The sequence below is a fragment of the Chionomys nivalis genome, chromosome 7, assembly GCF_950005125.1.
Source record: "Chionomys nivalis chromosome 7, mChiNiv1.1, whole genome shotgun sequence".
Taxonomy (NCBI): Eukaryota; Metazoa; Chordata; class Mammalia; order Rodentia; family Cricetidae; genus Chionomys; species Chionomys nivalis.
Genome location: NC_080092.1, coordinates 12,191,699 through 12,213,578, shown reverse-complemented (window position 1 = coordinate 12,213,578; position 21,880 = coordinate 12,191,699). Strand labels below are relative to the sequence as shown.

General features: G+C 49.6%; 1 protein-coding gene across 7 annotated transcripts in view; it reads right to left on the bottom strand.

Moving 5' to 3' along the window:
• Window positions 1-593: 593 nt before the first annotated feature.
• Abca3 (ATP binding cassette subfamily A member 3) overlaps window positions 594-21,880 on the bottom strand; it is a 58,758-nt gene continuing 37,471 nt past the window's right edge. For all 7 annotated transcript variants that reach the window (XM_057773650.1, XM_057773656.1, XM_057773653.1 and 4 more), the window contains 15 exons: window positions 21,022-21,120; window positions 17,513-17,699; window positions 15,956-16,259; window positions 14,779-15,052; window positions 12,845-13,049; window positions 12,282-12,501; window positions 11,860-12,018; window positions 10,196-10,368; window positions 7,480-7,608; window positions 7,170-7,364; window positions 3,648-3,835; window positions 3,274-3,444; window positions 2,825-3,015; window positions 2,609-2,682; window positions 594-2,202 (listed from right to left, as the gene is read on the bottom strand). In XM_057773650.1, the coding sequence (XP_057629633.1) occupies window positions 2,071-2,202; window positions 2,609-2,682; window positions 2,825-3,015; window positions 3,274-3,444; window positions 3,648-3,835; window positions 7,170-7,364; window positions 7,480-7,608; window positions 10,196-10,368; window positions 11,860-12,018; window positions 12,282-12,501; window positions 12,845-13,049; window positions 14,779-15,052; window positions 15,956-16,259; window positions 17,513-17,699; window positions 21,022-21,120 (2,701 nt within the window). In that variant the 3' untranslated portion in view covers window positions 594-2,070. The remainder of the gene's footprint in view (window positions 2,203-2,608; window positions 2,683-2,824; window positions 3,016-3,273; window positions 3,445-3,647; window positions 3,836-7,169; window positions 7,365-7,479; window positions 7,609-10,195; window positions 10,369-11,859; window positions 12,019-12,281; window positions 12,502-12,844; window positions 13,050-14,778; window positions 15,053-15,955; window positions 16,260-17,512; window positions 17,700-21,021; window positions 21,121-21,880) is intronic.

The window sequence follows — 21,880 nt, the reverse complement described above, 5'->3', positions numbered from 1 at the left end:
GGGCAGTGGTGGTGCATGCCTTTAATCTCAGCATTTAGGAGGCAGAGATCTCTACAAGGCCAGCCTGGTCTACAAGAGCTAGTAGTTCCAGGACAGGCTCTAAAGCTACAGAGAAACCCTGTCTCAAAAAAAACAAAAACAAAAACCAAAAAAAAAAAAAAACCAAAAAAAAAACCTAATCAATTTTAGAAGGATGTAAAATACAGAAGTGTAGAAGTGTTGAGTCAGTGTTTTAAAAAATGACAAGAAAGCCGGTTGGTGATGGCACACGCCTTTAATCCCAGCACTTGGGAGGCAGAGGCAGAGGCAGGCGGATCTCTGAGTTTGAGACCAGACTGGTCTACAAGAGTTAGTTCCAGGACAGGCTCCAAAGCTACAGAGAAGCTCTGTCTTGAAAACAACAACAAAAAAAGAAGAAGAAGAAGAAAAAAGAAAACAACAAGAAGCACATAAATAAAAAGGGACTCATGTTGAAGAAACTTCTGAAGTTTCTCTCTTTTTTTTTTTTTTTGGTTTTTCGAGACAGGGTTTCTCTGTGGCTTTGGAGCCTGTCTTGGAACTAGCTCTTGTAGACCAGGCTGGTCTCGAACTCACAGAGATCCGCCTGCCTCTGCCTCCCGAGTGCTGGGATTAAAGGCGTGCGCCACCACCGCCCGGCTTGAAGTTTCTCTCTTTATGTTGGAACCAGAGGTGTCTTGCACCAGCCCATGTTGTTTTCCTGGCTGTAGATGGGACCCACCTTTCATTTGCCTTTGGGCATTGTGATGGCTGACGATGATCAACTGGCTGGGAATAAGCGTGGCTGCAGTAAGCAGTGTTTGGGTATGCGCCTCACCTGCTGTTTACCTTTCTTATCTAGCCCAGTTGCCGGCCCACTCCTTGGCAGACTGAGCTACAAGAAATATGGGTGGTGGCATTCCATGGGCTGAAAGGAAGCAGGGACAAGCAGCAGTGTTCCTGCCTGTGGATACAATATGGCTGATCATCACTCAAGCTCCCAGCAGCACAGCTTCCTCCCGTGCATGCTGAACCAGGAGCCAAACACACCCTTCCTGATGTTGCTTTCGTCCAGTATTTTATCCAGGGAAAGTGATTAATGCATGCCGAGCCCTTCACCCCACAGCAGTAGATCCCGCAAGCCTCCTCTGTTAGGAAAAGCCAGTTCCTGCTCTTGCTTGAAACTCGATATGAGAGCCAATTTGAATATGGGATCACGGTGTAGTGATCCAGTCCTGTGACCCCTCCTTATATTTATGACTCAGAGACTGATGATGTCTCCTTAGCCTTTATTTCCTATAGAATCACAATGTTTAAGTGTATCCTCAAGAGGTGACACAGCTCAGCCCTGTAGTGGTCCCTGACTGTCCTGTGGCTGGTAGCTTCCTGAAGGCACAGAGCTGGGAACAGAGGACTGTGCTTCAAGTCTGGCCACATCTCTTGTGCTACATACAGATGCTCTGTGGGATGACATCTGGCTCAGGACCAGCTCAGCCTGGTGCAGTACCCATACCTCAAGAGTCATCGACACCCAAGGATGCCTCACAGCTGCACTGGGAGCCAAGGTCTCAGCACCTGTCATACCCAACATCTTCCCTTCATGAAGGTATCTGCAATGCTTCTGCTCATTCATGGCAGCCTGGAAGTCCTTGTAGCTGCTCAGACCTGCTGGCTTTCTTTTTACTCCCTGGGGAGCTTACTGTCATCTGTAAACATGGACAGGTCCCTGGGGGCTCTCTGGACAGCACTGCAAAGATGTTCAGGGCCCAGCTTCGCTGCAGTAGCACCTGGAAGCCCTGCCTATCTGTGTGCGCTGTGGAAGGGGCTCTGGGTCTGGGGCTGCGGTTCCAGAGTCTGCCCTCAGGGGTGGAAATCTGCATGCTGACTCCTGCCTGCAGGTCCTGACAGACACACTTGCTCCATTTTGTGCATATCACCTTGATTGTTTTTCATGTCCATCATAGAAAAAAGTGATTAAAATGAAAGAAGAGGGAAACCAGGAGGGGGAGGGTGCACGGCTGGGCACCGACTCGTCCTTCCATGCCCGGTGCTCTGAAGGCAGCAGGGAGCTCCTCATTGCCCATCCTCAGTGGTGGGAGGCTGCAGGTGGGCAAAGCTCAGAAAGACCTGCTCCAGCGAGATCTGGCTCACAGAGTAATCGTCCACGCCATACTTCTCCTTGGCTTTCTCCAGGATACCAAATACCTTTTGAAACAGAAAAGCTACATGTGAGAGCGCCCAGGACCCAGACAGTGAGTCCTCTGATGATGGGAGGTTGGACCATACCCTACCATCCCCCAGGGTTGTCCTAGAGCCCCGGAGCGGGGGTAGCAAGGTGGAAGCCAAGGCTTGGCTTTGATTTCAGAGCTTGACCTTGAGCAAACTGTATCCCTCCTCTGGGGCCAGTTTCCTTTCATGCAAACATTCTCTTTTTCCACCTCAAATATTTTACATATAAAAACTCAAACCCAATAGATGTAAAGGTGAGCGGGAGATGAAAACTAGACCCTGACTCTACCTGGAAAAGATCCTGGAATTGCCACAGAACAGGGAGTCCTGGAAGGTCCTTCTTAGTCCCAGGCCCCTATGGGATTCTGAGGCCTGCACTCACCTTGGCCCAGCTGAGGTCACAGCCAGGCAGATGATAATGAACCATGTCTTGGTGCTCATCTTCTAGGATGCTGCCTGTACAGAAGAGACCATGTAGGTCGGGCTGGAGAGGATGGACCGGGGTTCTTGTCAAGGGGTCAGGCATGTGGGATAAATTCTGTGCGGCAGCTAACAGGTCCAGGCAGGGGCCCAGGCCCCATCCAGCACCGTGACACACCTGGGAAGGTCAGGTCCACGAACGCCTTGAACTCCTCCAGGACTTCGTGCTTCCCTTCACTCCGCACCTTGGCCTGCAGGGAGTAGCCGCTGCCAAACTTGCTCTTGAGGTGCTGTGGGCTGCCCAGGCACTTGAACTGGCCCTGAACCATGATGGCCAGCCGGGTACATAAGGCTTCACACTCCTCCATACTGGGGAAAGGGAGAGAGCCCGAGACAGCGCTGGAGGAGGCTGATGCCCACCCTGGATGTCAAAGGCTTGTGCAGACAGGAGGGCATCTGTGCCCAGGTCAGGCCATTCCTGATTCCCCCCCGCTGAGTGTACCCACATGCAGAGCCTGGGAAGTGTCCTGGCAGAGCCTACGCTGGCTGCTGCCGTATCTTCTGTTCGCCTGGTCCCACCCCAGCCACCTGTTCTGGCTCTGCCCCGACCCACAGATGCAACTCTACCTGTGGGAGGTGATGACAATGGCCTTGCCAGACTCACGGGCCCGGGCCACAGTGTCCCAGAGTAGGCGTCGGGCCACAGGGTCCATGCCGGTGGACGGCTCATCCAGGAAGATGACCGCAGGCTCTCCAATGAGGGCGATGCCGGTGCTCAGTTTGCGCTTGTTGCCACCACTGGAGATGGATGGGTGACAGGTGGGTGGCAAGATAATAATGCACATGAATTGCCAAGGCCACACCCAGTGACTAGAGCATCCCAGGCGAGAGGGAGGAGGTGAGTAGTTACTCTGGAGCCACTGACTTGAGCTCTATGATAAGCTACTTTGCAAAGAGCCAGGGCTGATTTCATAGGAACAGAGGCTAAATATAGGTTGTACCTGTAGGTCTTGACTAGTTTGTTGGCGTGTGGCTCCAGGAGCAGACCCCGCAGAGTGTTCTCTACACAGGCACTGATGAGGCGCTCTGGGATGCCTCGGAGCCGCGCATACATGACCAGCATCTCCTTGCCAGTCATGTGATCTAGCAGTGCATCAAACTGGGGACAGTAGCCCATTCGCTGCCGTACCTAGATGAGGATGTGGGAGGGAATGGGTCTGAGACGCCATCTCCTCTCAGAGGACCATAGCGACCCTGGCCATGGTGCCTGCTTCTATACCTGCCCTCCGTCTACACCCCAGTGAGTCTGCCGGGGTTGTCTAAAGAGAGTAATTAGGCCCTGACCATAGCTCTCTGAGCAGCACCCAAGTGGGGACACAGGAAGGACTTGGCTATCTTAGGAGGCTCCCAAAGAAACCAGACAGGCCAGCAAGTGGTCTAGCTGGGAGCCTGATTCACTACAGACAACTATGCAGGCAGTTAGCATAAGAATGGTTTCATTAGTTGGGCTTGATGGTGCATGCCTTTAATCTCAGCACTCAGATTCAGAGGCTGGTGGACTTCTGTGAGTTTTTTTTTTTTTTTTTTTTTTTTTTTTTTTTTTTTTTTTTTGGTTTTTCGAGACAGGGTTTCTCTGTAGCTTTGGAGCCTGTCCTGGAACTAGCTCTTGTAGACCAGGCTGGCCTCGAACTCACAGAGATCAGCCTGCCTCTGCCTCCGAGTGCTGGGATTAAAGGCGTGCGCCACCACCGCCCGGCTGACCTCTGTGAGTTTGAGGCCAGGCTGGTCTACAGAATGAGTTCCAGAACAGCCAGAGCTGTTCCATAGAGAATCCCTGTCTCGTAAAACCAAAGTAAATAAATAAACAAATAATTACATATTTAAAAACTAAAAATAAACAACAAAAACAAAATATAAGAAAAAGGATGGTTTCATTCTCATACATGTGGTGACATATAAAACCTTTTGGGTGGACTGTGCTCACACTCTCCCTCACCCCTCAGGTAGTAACAAACTGATGATCCAGGGCCTTTCTTCTAATAAGAGGTAAGCACTGGTAATGTTCTTAGAGTGTGCATCTCTCCTTAGCGGTGGCTCAGCAAAGTCAGGATGCAGTGGGTCTCTCCCGGCTCTGGTGTGAGTGTGAGCTCAGCTGTGCCTAGGTTCTGAAGATTCCAGAGAGTCTCCTTCTTGGAGATCTAGAGTCTGTTTTAATTGATCTGGAATAATTCTTAGCTTTTGGCTTATCTCTCCCACACTACTTTCTTTCTGGACCTCAGGTTAAATGTGTTCAGCACCTGTCACCCTTCCCTTGATTTTCAGATCAGATGGGTATCACTGCAAGCATGATTACTTGTGCATACATTTCTAATCCTTTTAAAATATTTGTAGCTGAGCTGGGCGGTGGTGGCGCACGCCTTTAATCCCAGCACTGGGGAGGCAGAGGCAGGTGGATCTCTGTGAGTTCGAGACCAGCCTGGTCTACAAGAGCTAGTTCCAGGACAGGCTCCAAAACCACAGAGAAACCCTGTCTCGAAAAACCAAAAAAAAAAAAAAAAATTTGTAGCTGGGCCGTGGTGGCACACGCCTTTAATCCAGCACTCTGGAGGCAGAAGCATGTGAATCTCTGTGAATTCGGGGCCAGCCTGGTCTACAGAGCGAGTTCCAGGAGAGCTAGGGCTATTACACAGAGGAGAAATCCTGTCTTGAAAGACATAATAATAATAATAATAATAATTTTTGAGATTGTCTATGTTGCTCTGACTGTATTGAAATTCACTTGGTAGACCAGGCTGGTCTCAAACTCACAGAGATCAGCATTCCTCTGTTTCCTGAGTGATGGAATTAAAACGTGTGTACTACCATGTCCAGTCATTTCTAATCCATAAACATACTAAGTTATTTTTATAATCTTGACCAGACAACTGAAAAATCTTTTTTTTTTTTTTTTGGTTTTTTGAGACAGGGTTTCTCTGTGGTTTTGGAGCCTGTCCTGGAACTAGCTCTTGTAGACCAGGCTGGTCTCGAACTCACAGAGATCCGCCTGCCTCTGCCTCCCGAGTGCTGGGATTAAAGGCGTGCGCCACCATCGCCCGGCTCTGAAAAATCTTAAATCTGCGTTTGGAGGCTAGAGAGATAGCCCAGTGGTCAAGAGCACTTGTTGCTCTTCTAGAGGACCAGGTTTGGTTCCTAGTACCCACGTGGTGGTTTGTAATTATCTGTAACTTCAATTTCAGAGTGTCCAACATCCTCTCCTGACCTCCATGGGTCAGGAATGCATAGCATACATACAGGCAAAACACTCATACACATAAATCTAGAAAAAGAAGAAATCTAAGTTTGTTCATTCCTTGAGTGATGCGCCTGCAAATTCCTGTCACACCTGGTTGCTTGCTCTGCTGACACACCTGCACACAGTATCCATACCGCATTGCTCTGCTGACACACCTGCACACAGTATCCATACCGCATTGCTCTGCTACACACCTGCACACAGTATTCCTATCTCACTGCTCTGCTTACACACCTGCACACAGTATCCATACCGCATTGCTCTGCTGACACACCTGCACACAGTATCCATACCGCATTGCTCTGCTCACACACCTGCACACAGTATCCATACCGCATTGCTCTGCTCACACACCTGCACACAGTATCCATACCACATTGCTCTGCTCACACACCTGCACACAGTATCCATACCGCATTGCTCTGCTGACACACCTGCACACAGTATTCCTATCTCACTGCTCTGCTCACACACCTGCACACAGTATCCATACCGCATTGCTCTGCTCACACACCTGCACACAGTATCCATACCGCATTGCTCTGCTCACACACCTGCACACAGTATTCCTATCTCGCTGCTCTGCTCACACACCTGCACACAGTATCCATACCGCATTGCTCTGCTCACACACCTGCACACAGTATTCCTATCTCGCTGCTCTGCTCACACACCTGCACAGTATCCATACCGCATTGCTCTGCTGACATACCTGGACACCGTATTCCTATCTCAGAAGCCTGGGGTGGCCTGTCCTCCAATCCAGCACCCCCTGCTACCTGCTCAGAAAGAGGAGTCCACTGCCAGGCCTATAGTCATCCCTCTTCCCCTTCTCAGCTCTGCTTGGCACACAGGGGTCTTCTATACTGTCCCTAAGCATTAGGGGACATGCGGGCTGTACCTGGTCCATTCCCACTGTGGTTTCAGCCCAATGTGTGGGAACCTGAATGGGCCCTGGGCCTTCTCATTCCTCCTTCTCTCTCTCTAGGCCTTCAAACCATATTTGTAAGTCCTAGACACAGAACATTGTTGGGTCGACACAAACAGCTAAGTTATGTTTCCTTGACCAGCATTTCTTTCCTTTCTACCACCTGTTTAAGCCTGATCCTGTCACGGCATTGCCCCGATGTCCACAAACATTGCCATGCCCACAGTGACAAGAGACAAGTTACCTGGTCTCTCGGGTGGCCCTTGACTGCTCAGACCAGTAGGGCCTCCCTGCTGTACCTACCTTGCTGATATCAGAACTGATGCTATAGCCTCCAACAAAGGCATCCCCTGAGGTGATGGTCTCCTCCCCAGTCAGCATTTTGAATGTTGTGGTTTTTCCAGCTCCATTGAAACCCAACAGGCCAAAGCATTCCCCTTTCTGGACGGCAAGGGAGATCCTGTCCACAGCAAGGAGTGGTGCTCGCTGGTCATACACCTGTAAGATGCCGAGAGAAAGCCCAGGTGAGGAGGCTGAAGATAATGCAGGACCTCTGGCCTCTAGGCCCCACTAGCTTCTGGGGCACTAGGGCCAGCGGGGTGGAGGGCGTTACCTTGGAGAGTTCATTGATGATGAGCGGTGTGTCAAGCATGGAGTCCAAGCTGGGGACCAGGACTCGGCTCCTCTCGTCAGCTACGTCTTGGTCCTCAGGAAGCACTGATGTCCGGTTCTGCAATTCTGCCTGATTATTTAAGATGAAAAAGACTAGAAATATGAATTCCAGTCCCATAGAAGGAAGGACGGGCGCCAGTGTCGACATGGGAAATAATGGGACTTCTCACCCCTACCCCTCATGTATACACTCTCTTATAAGAGGCAGGGGTCTTAGCGGCTGAACTTAGTATCTGGGCATCAGGTTAACACAACAACTGCGTGGAACTCAAGAAGAAAACCATAATCAGGGATGTGAAGGAAGAGGGTTTTTTTTCCCATTTATTTTTATTATGTGTATGGTTGTGTGTGTGTGTGTGTGTGCATACATCACATACATGCCTAGTGTCTGTGGAGGCCAGAAGAGGGCACAAAATCCTGTTTTTAAAACAATTTTTATTTATTTTTTTAAAGATTTATTTATTTATTATGTATACAGCATCTGTCTGCATGTATCCCTGCAGGCCAGAAGGGGGTACCAAATCTTATTATAGATGGTTGTTAGCCACCATGTGGTTGCTGGAAATTGAACTCAGGACCTCTGGAAGAACAGTCAGCGCTCTTAACCTCTGAGCCATCTCTCAGCCCCTTTTATTTATTTTTTAAGCAATTTTTTTTAAACTTATTTAATTTTATTTCATGCGCATTGGTATACTGATGTCAGATTCTCTGGAATTGGAGTTACAGACAGCTGCTAGCTGCCATGTGGGTGCTGGGAATTGAACCCGGGTCCTCTGGAGAAGCAGTCAGTGCTCTTAACCACTGGGCCATCTCACCAGCCCCTTAAGCAATTTTTAAGAGTGTATTTTATATGTATGGGTTTTGTCTAGCTTGCATGTATATTCATGTGCCACATGAGTGCAGTGCCTGCAAAGGCCAGAAGAGGGCGATGGATCCCTTGGAAAGGATGTTACATTCAGTTGGGAGCCACCATATAGGTGCTGGTAATTGAAGCTGGGTCCTCTGGAAGAGCAGTAAGTACTCATTACCTTTGAGTAATCTTCCAACCCTCTTTTCTTTTTTCTTTTATTTTTTTATTTTTCGAGACAGGGTTTCTCCGTAGCTTTTGGTTCCTGTTCTGGAACTAGCTCTTCTAGACCACGCTGGCCTCGAACTCCCAGAGATCCGCCTGCCTCTGCCTCCCGAGTGCTGGGATTAAAGGCGTGCGCCACCACCGCCCGGCTCCTCTTTTCTTTTTTAAAATTAAAATTCTAATTATGTGTGTGCGTATGTCTGTGTGTGTGCCTGTGCACATACGTGAGTGAAAAGCCCACACAGGTCTGAGGTATCAGATGTCCCTGGAGCTAGAGTTATGGGTAGCTGGTTGTTAGACATCTAACAGAAACTGAACTTTGTTGAAAGAGAAGTATGAGTTCTTAGCTGCTGTCTTTCCAGCCCAAAGGACTTGGCTCTGTCTTCCAGCATGAGTTCCAGGGTTCTAATTTAGGCGACAGGCTTATCCAGCGAGCACCTTTACCCTCTGAAACTTTTTTTTTTTTTTTTTTTGGTTTTTTGAGACAGGGTTTCTCTGTAGCTTTGGAGCCTGTCCTGGAACTAGCTCTTGTAGACCAGGCTGGTCTCGAACTCACAGAGATCCGCCTGTCTCTGCCTCCGAGTGCTGGGATTAAAGGCGTGCGCCACCACCGCCCGGCCCTCTGAAACTCTTGTGAGCTCATTATTTCATTCTCTTTAAAGAGATATGTGCTGCTGTATTGTCCAGGGTAGCCTGAACTACTGAGCGCATGACATCTGCCTGCTGTCTTCCTGAGTAGCTGAGACTATAGGTCTGCAACACTGCCTGTGTCAGGGAAGACTATCACATGTGCGGGACCTCATTCAGGAGCTGTAATGTTTCTGAGAAGTCAATTCAACTTGGACTGATCTGGATATCCAATGTGATCCTGACAGACTTTGTTCTTGTTTGTGAGGGAGGAAATGAAACCACAAAGTATATCTGAGGGACCAAATGTGTGGGGTCAGCAAGATGACTCTGCAGGTAAAGACATCTGCTGTCAAGACTGACAACCAAGTTCTGTCCTGGGAGTCACATGGCAGAAGGACAGAATCAATCCCCACAAGTTGTTTTCTGACCTCCACATTGATTACTTAATTAAAAATGAATATATGGCCAGACAGTGGTGGCAAAAGCCTTTAATCCCATCACTCGGGAGGCAGAGGCAGTTGGATCTCTGAGTTCAAAACCAGCTTAGTCTACAGAGTGAGTTCTAGGAAAGCCAGGGCTACACAGAGAAACCCTGACTTGGAAAATGTGTGTGTGTGGTGTTAACAAGTGAGCAGACTCCTGTCCAGCTGGGCACCTCAGGAGGCTCAGGTACTGTCTCTGCTAGGCTCCACAGCAACAGGATCTCAGGCTTTATGGCAGAGAAAATAATGAGTGCTGAGAGCCCTCCCGTGCTGTGACAGTGTACTCGGATCTGGCCATGCTAGGGAGCCATCGCTATGTGCTGGCTGTGAGGCGGTGTGACAAATGGGAGGGATCCCCAAGGTGCATGAGCTTCAAGGCTGTGCTCATAGGGAGGTAGTCCTTCACTGTCGTAGGCCCGTGGCAGATGTGGGGAGCATCTACCAGCATTCCCAGGCTTCCAGGAGCCACTCACCAGAGTCCATCTCCTTTGGAAGGCACAGATGAAGGTCCTCAGTCTCCACAGCAGGTTGGTCTCAATGAGGAAGAGCAGGGTGAGGTAGATGCACCCTGAGGCAGCCATGGAGGTCACAAACTTGCCAACCCCTGGGGTGCTCCAGGCATAGAAGTTCTCCTGGTACTGGATGTCTGTGCACGACAAGGAGCAAGGCTGGGCCATCTGCCGTATTCCCTATCCCTTCCCAGACACCAGCGCTGCCCTTAGCTCCCTAGGCCACACAAATGCCCAGATCCTCCACCAAGGCTCCAATTCTTGAGGGCATGCCTTGTGTCTGTCAATGTCAAACAAGAGTCTAGGTACTTTCCAGCTCTGGAAGAATCCTGCCATGTGAGGTGTCCCTTGTATACTTGTGACCAGGGACCAACCACGAATTACAGCCTTGTCTGCTACTCACACTACTATGAGTTGAGACTGGGCAGAGATGTGAAGACGCCCTAATCAAACCCCTCTCCAGGCATTCAAGTTTAGAGAAGGGACTGGCACTCACAAGCCCTGTTTTAGGGAAGAGACTGCATGGCTCTGTAGAGGTGACTGCTACGCTCCCTGCTGATGAACAAAGAAGACCATTCCAAGTGTAAAAAGCCCCCATCCCCAAGCATATCAAACTGTCGATCTGTGAATGTGACTTTGATAAGAAATGAGACATGGAAGATGTTACTAGTTAAAGACCTAAGGGGAGATACTGGATTTGAAGTTGGCTCCAGATCCAGTGACATGTCCTTGTAAGAGAAAGGCAGGAAATGTGAGACCCAGAGACACAGGGGACGAGGCTGCGCATAGACAGAGGCAGGATGGATCCTCCCCTGAGCCTCTGGAGGGGGCATGGCATTGCCCACACTTTAACTATAGATATCATGTGTCTGTTGATTATCCCACGGGTTGTGGTATTCTGCTCTAGAAGCTGCAGGGCACCAGGACATACGGGAAAATCAGATGTCCAGACGCAGGCCCAGAACATGAAGGCAGAAGTAACGGGCAGGTGATGACTCAGACTATGAGTCCTGTTATGGAGCTAGCATGCAATCCCTAGTATGAGGTATTAAAAAGGGGGAAATCTGGTGCCGGAAAGATGGCATGGCAGTTAAGAGCACCGGCTTCTCTTCCTGAGGAGGATTCAATTCCAGGTTCAATTTCCGGTAAGGACGGGGTGGCTCACAACCAACTTTTCTGGCCTCTGGGTACCAAGCATGAAAGTGGTACACAGGCAATGCACCCATACATATAATTTTTCTTAAAGGTGGAAATTTAATCCACCCGTGGCATTCGAAGGTGGGGCCTCTGAAAGGTGACTAGCATTAAATACATTCTACAGGGCAAAGCCGCATAACTGAACCCTGATGGCTTTCTAAGAGGCCAGAGAACACACAAGCGTCAACTCATCTTGGGTCACATGAAGCCTTGTGCATCTTTGGGATTCTGTGAGCAAGATGACCACTGCCAGAAGTGGGCCTTTGTCCTTGCAGGACAGTAAGAACTCTTCAATCTATAACTTGCTCAGCCTCTGATACTGTTATAGGGAGCAGAAAAAGGGCTGGTGTAAGCCCCTTCGCTGGGCAAGGCCTGGAGAAACTCTGGCAGCCACGGGTGAGAGTGGAAGCAGGGTCCACCTGGACACTCACTGTACTTCTTGCAGTAGCGGGCAGCGAACCGTGAGGACGTGCAGTACCGCTGAGTCTCATAGTTCTCATAGAAGCTGCTGACCGCCATGCCTAGGCAGTGGTTTGGCAGCACCAAGAACACATGATCCAAGGTTCTGGAAAGTTCTTCTAATTTTACAGCTGTGAAGAGGTACAGACAAGTTAGTGGTGGCAGACACAACACATCTGCCTGAGGACAGATCCAGGGAAGGAAGGTCAGGTCTCAGGTATCCCTGTATCAGGCATTGGCAGATAGGATTTAGCCCAGAAAGTGGTTCCTGCTTGTGTGGCCCCTGGGAGAATGTTCCAGACACCCTCCCACTAGTGTGACTGGCAAACGGGGTCTCTTGTACAAAACAGTTAAGTGGGCGGCCAGTGGTCTAGGGTGGTGCCCAGTCTCCCACCTGGGATGCGCATGACAGTGACTATGATGAAGGGGGCAATGCCGGACAGGATGTTGAATATGGTCAGCCTGGTATAAGCCGTGGACGCAGCCGAGAAGAAGAAGCTCATGAGGTACATGAGGGGGATGATGGCCCAGCCGTACAGCAGCAGCAGCAGCAGCAAATCCGCCAGGTGGCCATCCCTCGTGAAGGCTTGCACATCGAAGGCTCGGAACACCACCTGGGGCAGCACAGATGAGGGCGGTCAGTGCACAGGCCAGCGGGAACCAGCGCCAGGGAAAGGGAACGCTGGGAGCACTCAGCGCTATGCCAGACCTAATGGCGCCACCCTGGGACCTCTCTAAGAAGCAGTTTGTTTCCTGGTTACCTGAGCTAGAACCAGGACAGCTAGCCCAGTCCCTGCCTATCAAAGGGCAGGGAAGAAAACACTTGGTGTTTCCAACTGTCCTCTTGATCAGAATTCAGCTGCTACATGGGCTTCTCTGCTGGTCCTGGTTTTGCAAGGGGACCCCAGGTGTGTTCCTTGGGTGTGCAGGGCAGGGACCGGCACACCCAGCACTCACCAGAAGTAGTAGACTGGGAATGAGGAAGGAGATGAGGTCCCACAGCAGAGCGGAAAGCCAGAAAGTAGCCACACGGACACCGCTCACAAACTGAATGTGCTTGGCCTGGACAGCCCTCTCACTGACTGCCAGGACAGAAAACGTGCTGGCCAGAAATGCCATGGCGATGAGCAAATTGAGGGCGATGTCAAATCCCTTCCGGCCCCTGGGGAGGGCAGAGCACAGTGCGTCTGGGTAGTGGGAAAGATTGAGCCCTTGGTCATTACCATCCAAATCCATGGACAGTAGCCAAACCACTCAAGGGGGATAAGGAAGAACCCACTCCCTGAGGACGGCTCCTCCTGGTGTCCCGAATGAACAAGGACAGAGTTCTCCCCTAGGCTTCTCTGTGAGTTTCTAAACCACTGTCTCTGTGCACTCAGGGACACTTGCCTTTCTGTTTGTCACTGTGACTGCTGGGAGCTCCTGCCCTGCTCTCTGATCACCTCTAGCTAGATCTCGCTGCTAAGTTCCTGGGTCCCTATGGTAAACAAATCCCCCTTCCTATTACATTCTGTGTCCTATAGCGAGTCAACAGCAACACCTTCTAGAACTGGGCTCTGAAAGCTTTACTTCAGGGTTAAAAATCTTCAGATCATCTCAATAAATGGTACTGGGATAAAGAGCAGGATTAAGCTGGGTATGGTGGCACACACTTTTAATCCCAGTACTGTGGAGGCAGAACCAGTGGATCTCTGTGAGTTTGAGGCCAGCCTGGTTTAAATAATGAGCTTCAAGACAGCAGAACTACACAGTGACACCCTGTCTCAAAAAAACAAAAACCAGCCAGGGACTAGCCTTTAATCCCAGCATTTGGGAGGCAGAGGCAGGTAGGTCTCTATGAATTCAAGGTCAGCCTGGTCTACAGAGTGAGTTCCAGGACAGTCAGGGACAACACATAGCGAAACCCAGTCTTTGAAAAGCAAAACAACCCCCCCCCCAACCCAAAAAGTGTTTGGCAAGGAAAACCAAGGGAAGGCAGGGGAAGGAGGAGCGGTAAGACCTGAACACGGACAAACCCTAGAAACACCATGCTGATAGGTCATGTGCTGTGGGATGATGCTCTTGTATTCTGTAAAGATTTGTCACTCGTATTGGTTTAATAAAACGCTGACTGGCCAGTAGCCAGTCAGGAAGTATAAGTGGGGTGACTAGACTAGGAGAATCCTGGGAAGAGGAAAGTCAGAGATGCAGTCACAAGCCAGAGAATGCCTCACTGAGAAAAGATACTAAACCAATTGGCTAAACATAGGTAAGAATTATGGATTATTTAAGTTGTAAGAGCTAGTTAATAACAAGCCTGAGCAACAGGCCAAATAGTTTACAATCAATACTAGCCTCTGTATGTTTCTTTGGGACTGAACGGCTATAGGCCTGGGCAGGACAGAAACTTCCATCTAGAGGGATGAGTGACTATTGGAGAGTTCAGGACTGTTTTGGGGACAATTTAACAAAATGACACTGAGGTGAAGGGGCCACCTCTGGTACACAAACAAGTGGCTGACTGCATATTGCATGCTGTGGGTGACATGTTCATGAACAACTGGTATCTTCTAAGATTCTGTGCCCCTTAGCCTGCTCTTTGGGCCTTCTAGATGTAGTCTAATGGGTGCAATTGCCTTTCTAAAGCTCTAAGCACAGTCCCTGCTCTACTACCAAGGACCCTGCCAGGAAGAGAAGGCAAAAATGCCCACTGGATCCTCCAACCACAGACCCTGTGGGACGGGTGTTTGGAATCTGATTTGCTGAGCAGCTGAAGTGACCTTGCCAAGAAGCAGCAACATCTAAGGTAAATACATCGTCATTCTGCGATACACAAAGCCTTATTTCTGACACTGTCCCAATGGTGGTCCTGGTGCGGGACACCTGAGTGGGTGTGTAAGCTGTACACGTACTCATTGAACTGGTCCTTGGCAACTTGCAGGGTGCTCCGAGGCTGGGGATAGTTGGAGATCTCAATGGAGGCCCGAGGGCCACACAGCAGCTTGAACAGAAGATTGTCCACAATGGCCAGGGCAGTGGCTGGGGAGTGGTATGCCTGGTTGTTGAACAAGGCAGTGACCACTGTCTGCTCTCCTACATCTTTGAAGGATGCTGCTACCAGGCACCGCTCATTAAAGCCACCCCCTTCCACTGAGGCCCTGAAAACCAGGAACTCCTCCAGGTCACCTGTGGAATAATGCAGTGTCAGGTACCAGGTGGGACAAATAGGAGCACCACCATCATCCCAGTGACTCTCGGGGATTCAGTACAGGCACAGGTGAGATGGAACACTGGGTTCTCCTGGGACCTCCACTGGGCCAGCAGTGCCCACCATGGTGCTGACAGCTTCTCAACTGCTGATATTACCAAGAAGAAACTGTCATTTTGTCATCAATCAGTCCACAGAACCTCAGGGTTGCTGGTCACAATGTGGGAGGGAGCAATAAAAGGAAAAAACCTGCCAGGACACTCCATTTAACCAGAACATGGCAGTTCTAAGCCTGGGGCAATCCTGATCTAGAGCTACCAGAGACTCAAGGCGGTTTTAAATTCCAAGGTGCTGGATGAAAGTACCACATCTCATGACGATGTACTATCAGCAGCCTAAACTACACACAAAGATGAGTTATACAGAGATCACTGGATGTCTCATTTTGTTTTGCTGCATGTATATCTGGGTGTGGGTGTTAGATCCCCTGGAACTGGAGTTAGACAGGTGTGAACTCCCACGTGGGTGCTGGGAATTGAACCTATGTCCTTTGGAAGAGCAGCCAGTGCTCTTAACTGCTGAGCCATTTCACCAGACCCTGTATTTTATTTATAAAAGGTTCCGAAGACTGGGTGTGTCCAAGTCCTAACTGTGCCTGTGCCTCTGGTATCCCAGGGATATTTCCCCTGATTTAGGAGCATGAGCTCTGGCCTATGGGACATCTGGTGATGCTCAAAGGCAAGTTTGACTGTCGTGATAGAGGTGGGCCATCCCAGGGAAGCTGCTGTTATGAAGGCAAAGGACAGTGAAGGACGACCCACCCTAGAGACAGTACCGACGCTGTCAGCACCACCGGACCCCACACCCCGGCTACTCCTTACCCAGCACTTCACGGTGCTCCTGGCCCTCAGCCTGCAGCATGTCTTTTAGATGCTCAGACAACTGCTGGTGCAGCTGAGAGCTGCTGGAGGCTGAGAAGGGCACAACTGTTCTGCCATACTCATCCAGGCCCAGTTTCAGGAGAGGGTCATCGAGGATCTCTGAGGTGTAGTTGATAGCCAGGAGGGCCAGGGTGATGCAGGTCAGGGGGACCAGGACCTGAGCCGCTACCATCTTCCATTCCCGCCAGCTGTATGCAGCCTTCTTCAGGAACATGGCCCAGAACTGCTGGCAGTGGAGGGCAAGCTGCGGAGGAAGAGAGGAGGCAGATGACTTGGCTGTACATGGGGGCTGGCCGCAGGCCAAGTGCTAACCCAAGCAGCACCACTCTGTGGAACTCTGGGTGACACTGCCCCAGGCAGCTACACCAAGAACAATTTGTGGTGATGCGGGGCCATGGGTGGAGCTCAAAAACTGAGAGGGCACATGGGTTTGTAAGGTCTCACTGCAGCCACAGAAGCTTGGCAGATACTTTTCTCAGAGTACTGAGGGTCTGGCTGGGGCTCCCTGCCTTTCACCACAGAGAAGACTTTGGTCTAGTTTATACACAGCAGACAGACAACTCCCCTCACTGCCTCCCTGGACTCCCCTGCGCTACATCTTTCCTTCTTGACCTCCTAAGTGCAGGTCTCAGGACCTAGGGATCAAGCTCCCAGGCCCAGGCTTTGCACATGCTGGGCTATTTGAATTTGGGTTAGACCATTCTGGTTTTTATTGTTGTTGTTTTGAGACAGGGTTTCTCTGTGCAACAGTCCTAGGTGATAGTTGTCCTGGAACTACCTCTTGTAGACTAAGCTGGCCTTGAACTCACAGAGATCCACCTGCCTCTGGGAGTGCTGGGATTAAAGGTGAGCGCCACCACCACCAGGCTTGGATTAGACTATTCTGACTCTAAAATGGGTGCAGAGTCCTCCCTGCTGCACTCTGACCTCATTAGATGACTATCAAGGCAGGTAGCACAGAGCCTGGCATAAGGCAGGCTTCCCCAACAGGGCAATTTCAATGTTAAAAGCAAACACAGTTTTCTGTGAGTGCCCAAGCTAGATCATCAAGACATTCAGCCGGAATGGCAGAGCACATCTGTAACCCCAGCCTTTGGAAGCAGAGCCAGGAAGATCACAGCTTGAGGCCAGCCCTGGCCTGTCAACTTGGACAACAGAGTGAGCTCTTTTCTCACAAAATATAAAAAAGCCATTTGAATGTTTTCTCTCCCTGTCGACCTACTAATCTGCCCTCAATTTTCTACTGGAACTCCTGCTGTGTGGATGGCCCCCTGCCATGTGGAGCACCCCTGCCGTGTGGTGTGGATGGGCCCCTGCCGTGTGGAGCACCCCTGCCATGTGGTGTGGACAGCCCCCTGCCATGTGATGTGGATGGCCCCCTGCCATGTGGAGCACCCCTGCCTTGTGGACTGCCCCCTGCTTCCCCTAAGACGAGGAGTTCAGAGAATGATAACCTTCCCGAGCTGGTCTTGTGTGGTCCCAGCTCCAGGTGCTCACCCCTGTGTTGAGCTTGAGCATGGCTTCTTCTTCCTCTATGAGGGCTCCAATGCCGTTCGTTGGGTCCATCACTCCACACAAGTTACTATCCAAAGCCCAGTCACTTGCCCGCCTCTCATGCTGGTACTGCAGCGCAGGAAGCTGGATGGCTTGAATGTCCATGCTAGTGTCTACCAGCTTACCAACCCTGCACCAGATACAGTCACCAGTCATAACTCAGCTCGTTGGTAGGGGATGAAGCTATTCTACCCAGCAACAGATACAGGAAGAGGACTTTTTATAAAGGCTCTGAAGCAGAGCAACGTCATCAGTTTGTGTGCTCACTTGCTCACCCACCCACCAACACGTATCTCCAGAACATCATCCCTGTGTAGCCAGATGTAATGCCCATGGGAAAGAGACAACCAGCTGGGGTTCCACTGCAAAGGGAACTGCCCAGCATTTGTGACCAGGGTGTTTAGGGGGTAGAGAAGGGATGTACAGCAACGTGGCTTCACCATGTATGAAGGCAGCTCATCACACAACCTGTGCTGGGTCCCAAGAAGACAAAGTTCAGGGACACTGTCGGCCAAAGCTAAGCTGGGAGGCAGACAACTGTGCTTCAGGGGGCATGGCAGGGATAGACACTGTAGAGGGAGGCAGGCGATGGGGTTGCAAGTCCTGCAGCAGGTACTTGGGGCTACACTGCAGCCTGCTCCAGGCTGTCACATGGTTCACAGGCACATTCTCTTTGGGCTCCAGTTAGGGATATGAGCTGTAGACAGTCTCCCCACACACTGGAAAGTTCTTGGAGGCAGGGCCCTCTCTGGTTCTTTTTCTCTTCTGGCATTTGTGTGGTAGTGCCCATGCTGTCCCTTGATAAGGGATTCTCCTCGGTATGCTATGAATATGTTTTATTATCATTGTTTATTAAAGAAGCTGTTTTGACCAGTGGCTTAGTAGAGTAAAGCCAGGTGGGAAATCCGAACAGAGATATAGAGAGAAAGTAGGTGGAAAGAAGTCGTGTAGCTGCCAAAGGAGAAAGATGCCAGCCAGAACCTTACCTGGTAAACCACAGCCTTGTGGCGATACACAGATTAATAGAACTGGGTTAATTCAGATGTAAGAGTTAACTAAAAATACGCCTAAGTCATTGGCCAAACAGTGCTGTAATTAATACAGTTTCTGTGTGATTATTTGGGTCTGAGTGCCTGTGAAGCGAATGGGCACTCCCTGCCTACAGCCCCTATCTAGTCACTAAGCAGAGAAATGACAGGACAAACTAATGAGTAAAAAAAATGAGTGAATGCGAACAGACGAACAAAAAGACCAGGAAGCCAACGACATTCTTTTCTGTTTTAGTGCTTCTGACAAAAACCTTTAAGTGACCGCTGTGTGTCCCTAATGGAGCCACAAAATGGCTGTATAATCCATTCCAGGCATTTATCCAAGAGGAATAAATGCATGTAACCACACAGAAACTTGTATACAAAATGTCCACAGAAACATGACCGGTAAAAGGAAAAAGAGAAAGAGCACACATGTCCTTCAACTGAAATGAATAAACAAAATGAAGGCTGCTCAGTCACGACAAGGAACAACGCTCTTCAGACACATGCTACAGCCTGGATGGACCTCAATGGAAGTGTGCTAAGTTGAAGATGAGACAAAATACCATACACTGTAAGATCAAATTTACATCAAACGTTCACGACAGGCAAAACTTTAATGACAGAAAGCAGGTCTATGGCTGCAATTGATGGCAAGAAGGACAGGGAGTGCTAATATGTGGGTTTTGAGGAGTGGGGCAGAGAATGTCTAAAACACCTTAAATTTAGTACAGTGAAGACTGAGAAACTGTGAGCACATAAAAACCATATCAAAAAGGTGACTTTTAAATGTTATATAAATCATTTTAGTAAAGCTGCCATTTAAAAACAGAGTGCCAGGGATGTAGCTGAGTACACAGCAGTAGCCTAGCATGTCCCTGGTAGGATTCTCAGCCCTGCAAAAACCCAGCCTAACCCAACCCTACAAGCAGTCCTTGATCAGGAACAAGTGAGCCACTGAGCGGCTGAGGGGCTTTCTGGTCTACCCCAAGCAAGCTCGTTTCTGCCTGGCTTTGTTCTCTGAAGCTTTCTTCAGGCCTTGCTCTGCTAGCCCCTGCCTAGGCCCTCCTTCACTGATTTTCCCAAGCCCATTTATTTTATTTTATTTTAAATTTTGATACAAGATATTACTATGTAGCCCTGGCTGTCCTGGAACTCATTCTGTAGACCAGGCTGACCTTAAATTCACAGAGATCCACTTGCCTCTGTTTCCTGAGTGCTAGGAATAAAGGTGTGCACCACCATGTCTGGCCTTTTAAAAAATGTGTGTGTGTGTGTGTGTGTGTGTGTGTGTGTTACATGCATGTATGTGTGGAAGTCAGGACTTCCCTGGGGAGTTTTTTTCCTCTTCCATTGTTAGATGGGTCTCAGGGACCAAACTCAGGCTGACAGGCTTGTGCTGAGTCATCCCTGGCCCCAGACCCATTTATTTTTCAGAGTCAAATCACAGATTTAAGATAGAGCCACCAAGCCGGGCGGTGGTGAATTAAGAACAGGCCACCCACCATCTGAGTGTCTGCAGCGCTGCCCATCCTTACTGCTAACAGGGTCCTGGGCAGGCTGGCAGAGACCCAAGGCATTTTTCTCCTGAGATGAGTTACTCAGATAAACCACTGGCCTAGAGCTGAGGAAAAATGACAAGGTCAGAAGCTGGATGGGGTGGCCAAGTGGACCGGGGACTAGACAGGCACTAAAGCCCAGGAAACACAGAGATGCAGAGGCTTACCCGATTTCTGAGAGTCACCTGGAATTGTGCCCTCAGGGACAGTTGGCAGCAGATTGGCAGGTGGCTCTTTTATTCAACTAAGACACACCAAAAGCTGCTGATTTTCCCTTCTTCTCTCCCCTGGCTGTTCTCTTTCAAGGAGCACAAACTCTTCCTGTGCCTGGCTGTACTCACTGGTTTCCCTGCAGCAATGCTGGCCTTTCCTGTTGGTCTCCACAGTCCCTGAGGTAGATGCCTTTAAGCATACAGCACAAGATCTTATAACTTAGGCTGCCTCCTCTGACCATGGTTTCCTCAAGAAAAAAAAATTATTTCACAAAAAAAATATTTTACTTCCAGCTATAAGCACTATACCAGCCAGAGAAGCATTTAAGACACTCCCAAGAAATATGGGAATGGTCTGGTACTCTAAGGATCTGAGAGCTAACCTACAACCTTTAGTATAGAAGCACAAATCCTGTGGGGTGACCCATGCTGGGCTGACCTGTGTGTGGGGAGACAGGCCAATCACACTCCTCACACTGAGGCCATGGCTACGTGAGTGTACAGGTTTCTGTGAGACAGCTGAACTCTGCCTCGGAGCACCTGCCCGGCCCTGCTCGCTCTCCACCTTCGACAGTGGCCTAGGGCAGAACCCTTAAAGAAAATCATCCCCAGTGAGGGTCTGGGACAGATGGAAGCCCACACTTACTGACCGAAGGAAGACTTCCTCCATGGTGGTGACAGAGGCTCCGAAGCTGGCGATGCCCAATTCCTTCTGCTTCTTCTCAAGTTTAGCAAACAGACTTTCAAACCTGAAAAAGTGATAAGGCTTTTGCAGACACTTTCTAAGTAATCGCCTCTGTATACAATGCCAAAAAGATAGGGTAGAACTGTCTCTTGCAATGCTATTTTTCCTTCTTTAAAGACGAGTTAAACACATATTTGGCGGCTGAACCTGCAGCCTCCCAGTGTTGTGCAAGTGCTGTCGAGAGACAGCCAAGCTGACAGAGTTCTTACTTTTCTTTTCTTTTTTTTTTTCAATTTTTGCTATTATTTATTGAAGTACTAGAACCCTATCAGAAAGTTCTTGCCTTATACCTTCATCTTGAAATCTTTATTTATTTATTTATTTTTTTAAGATTTCTGCCTCCTCCCCGCCACCGCCTCCCATTTCCCTCCCCCTCCCCCAACAAAGTCCCCCTCCCTCGTCAGCCTGAAGAGCAATCAGGGTTCCCTGCCCTGTGGGAAGTCCAAGGACCCCCCACCTCCATCCAAGTCTATTAAGGTGAGCATCCAAACTGCCTAGGCTCCCACAAAGCCAGTACGTGCAGTAGGATCAAAACCCAGTGCCATTGTTCTTGAGTTCTCAGTCAAGTTCTTACTTTTCTTAGAGAAGTTTTAGGTTCATGGAAAAATTAGAGGAGATAGAGATTTATTATGTCATCCTACACATTTTTCCCTTCTGAGCACATGGACTTGGGCTCTGAGACCACAAAGGAACCACAAAACAACCTGAAAAACAGACAGACAGACCGAACCCTTCTGATGACTATTACTTGACTGGAGGGCTTT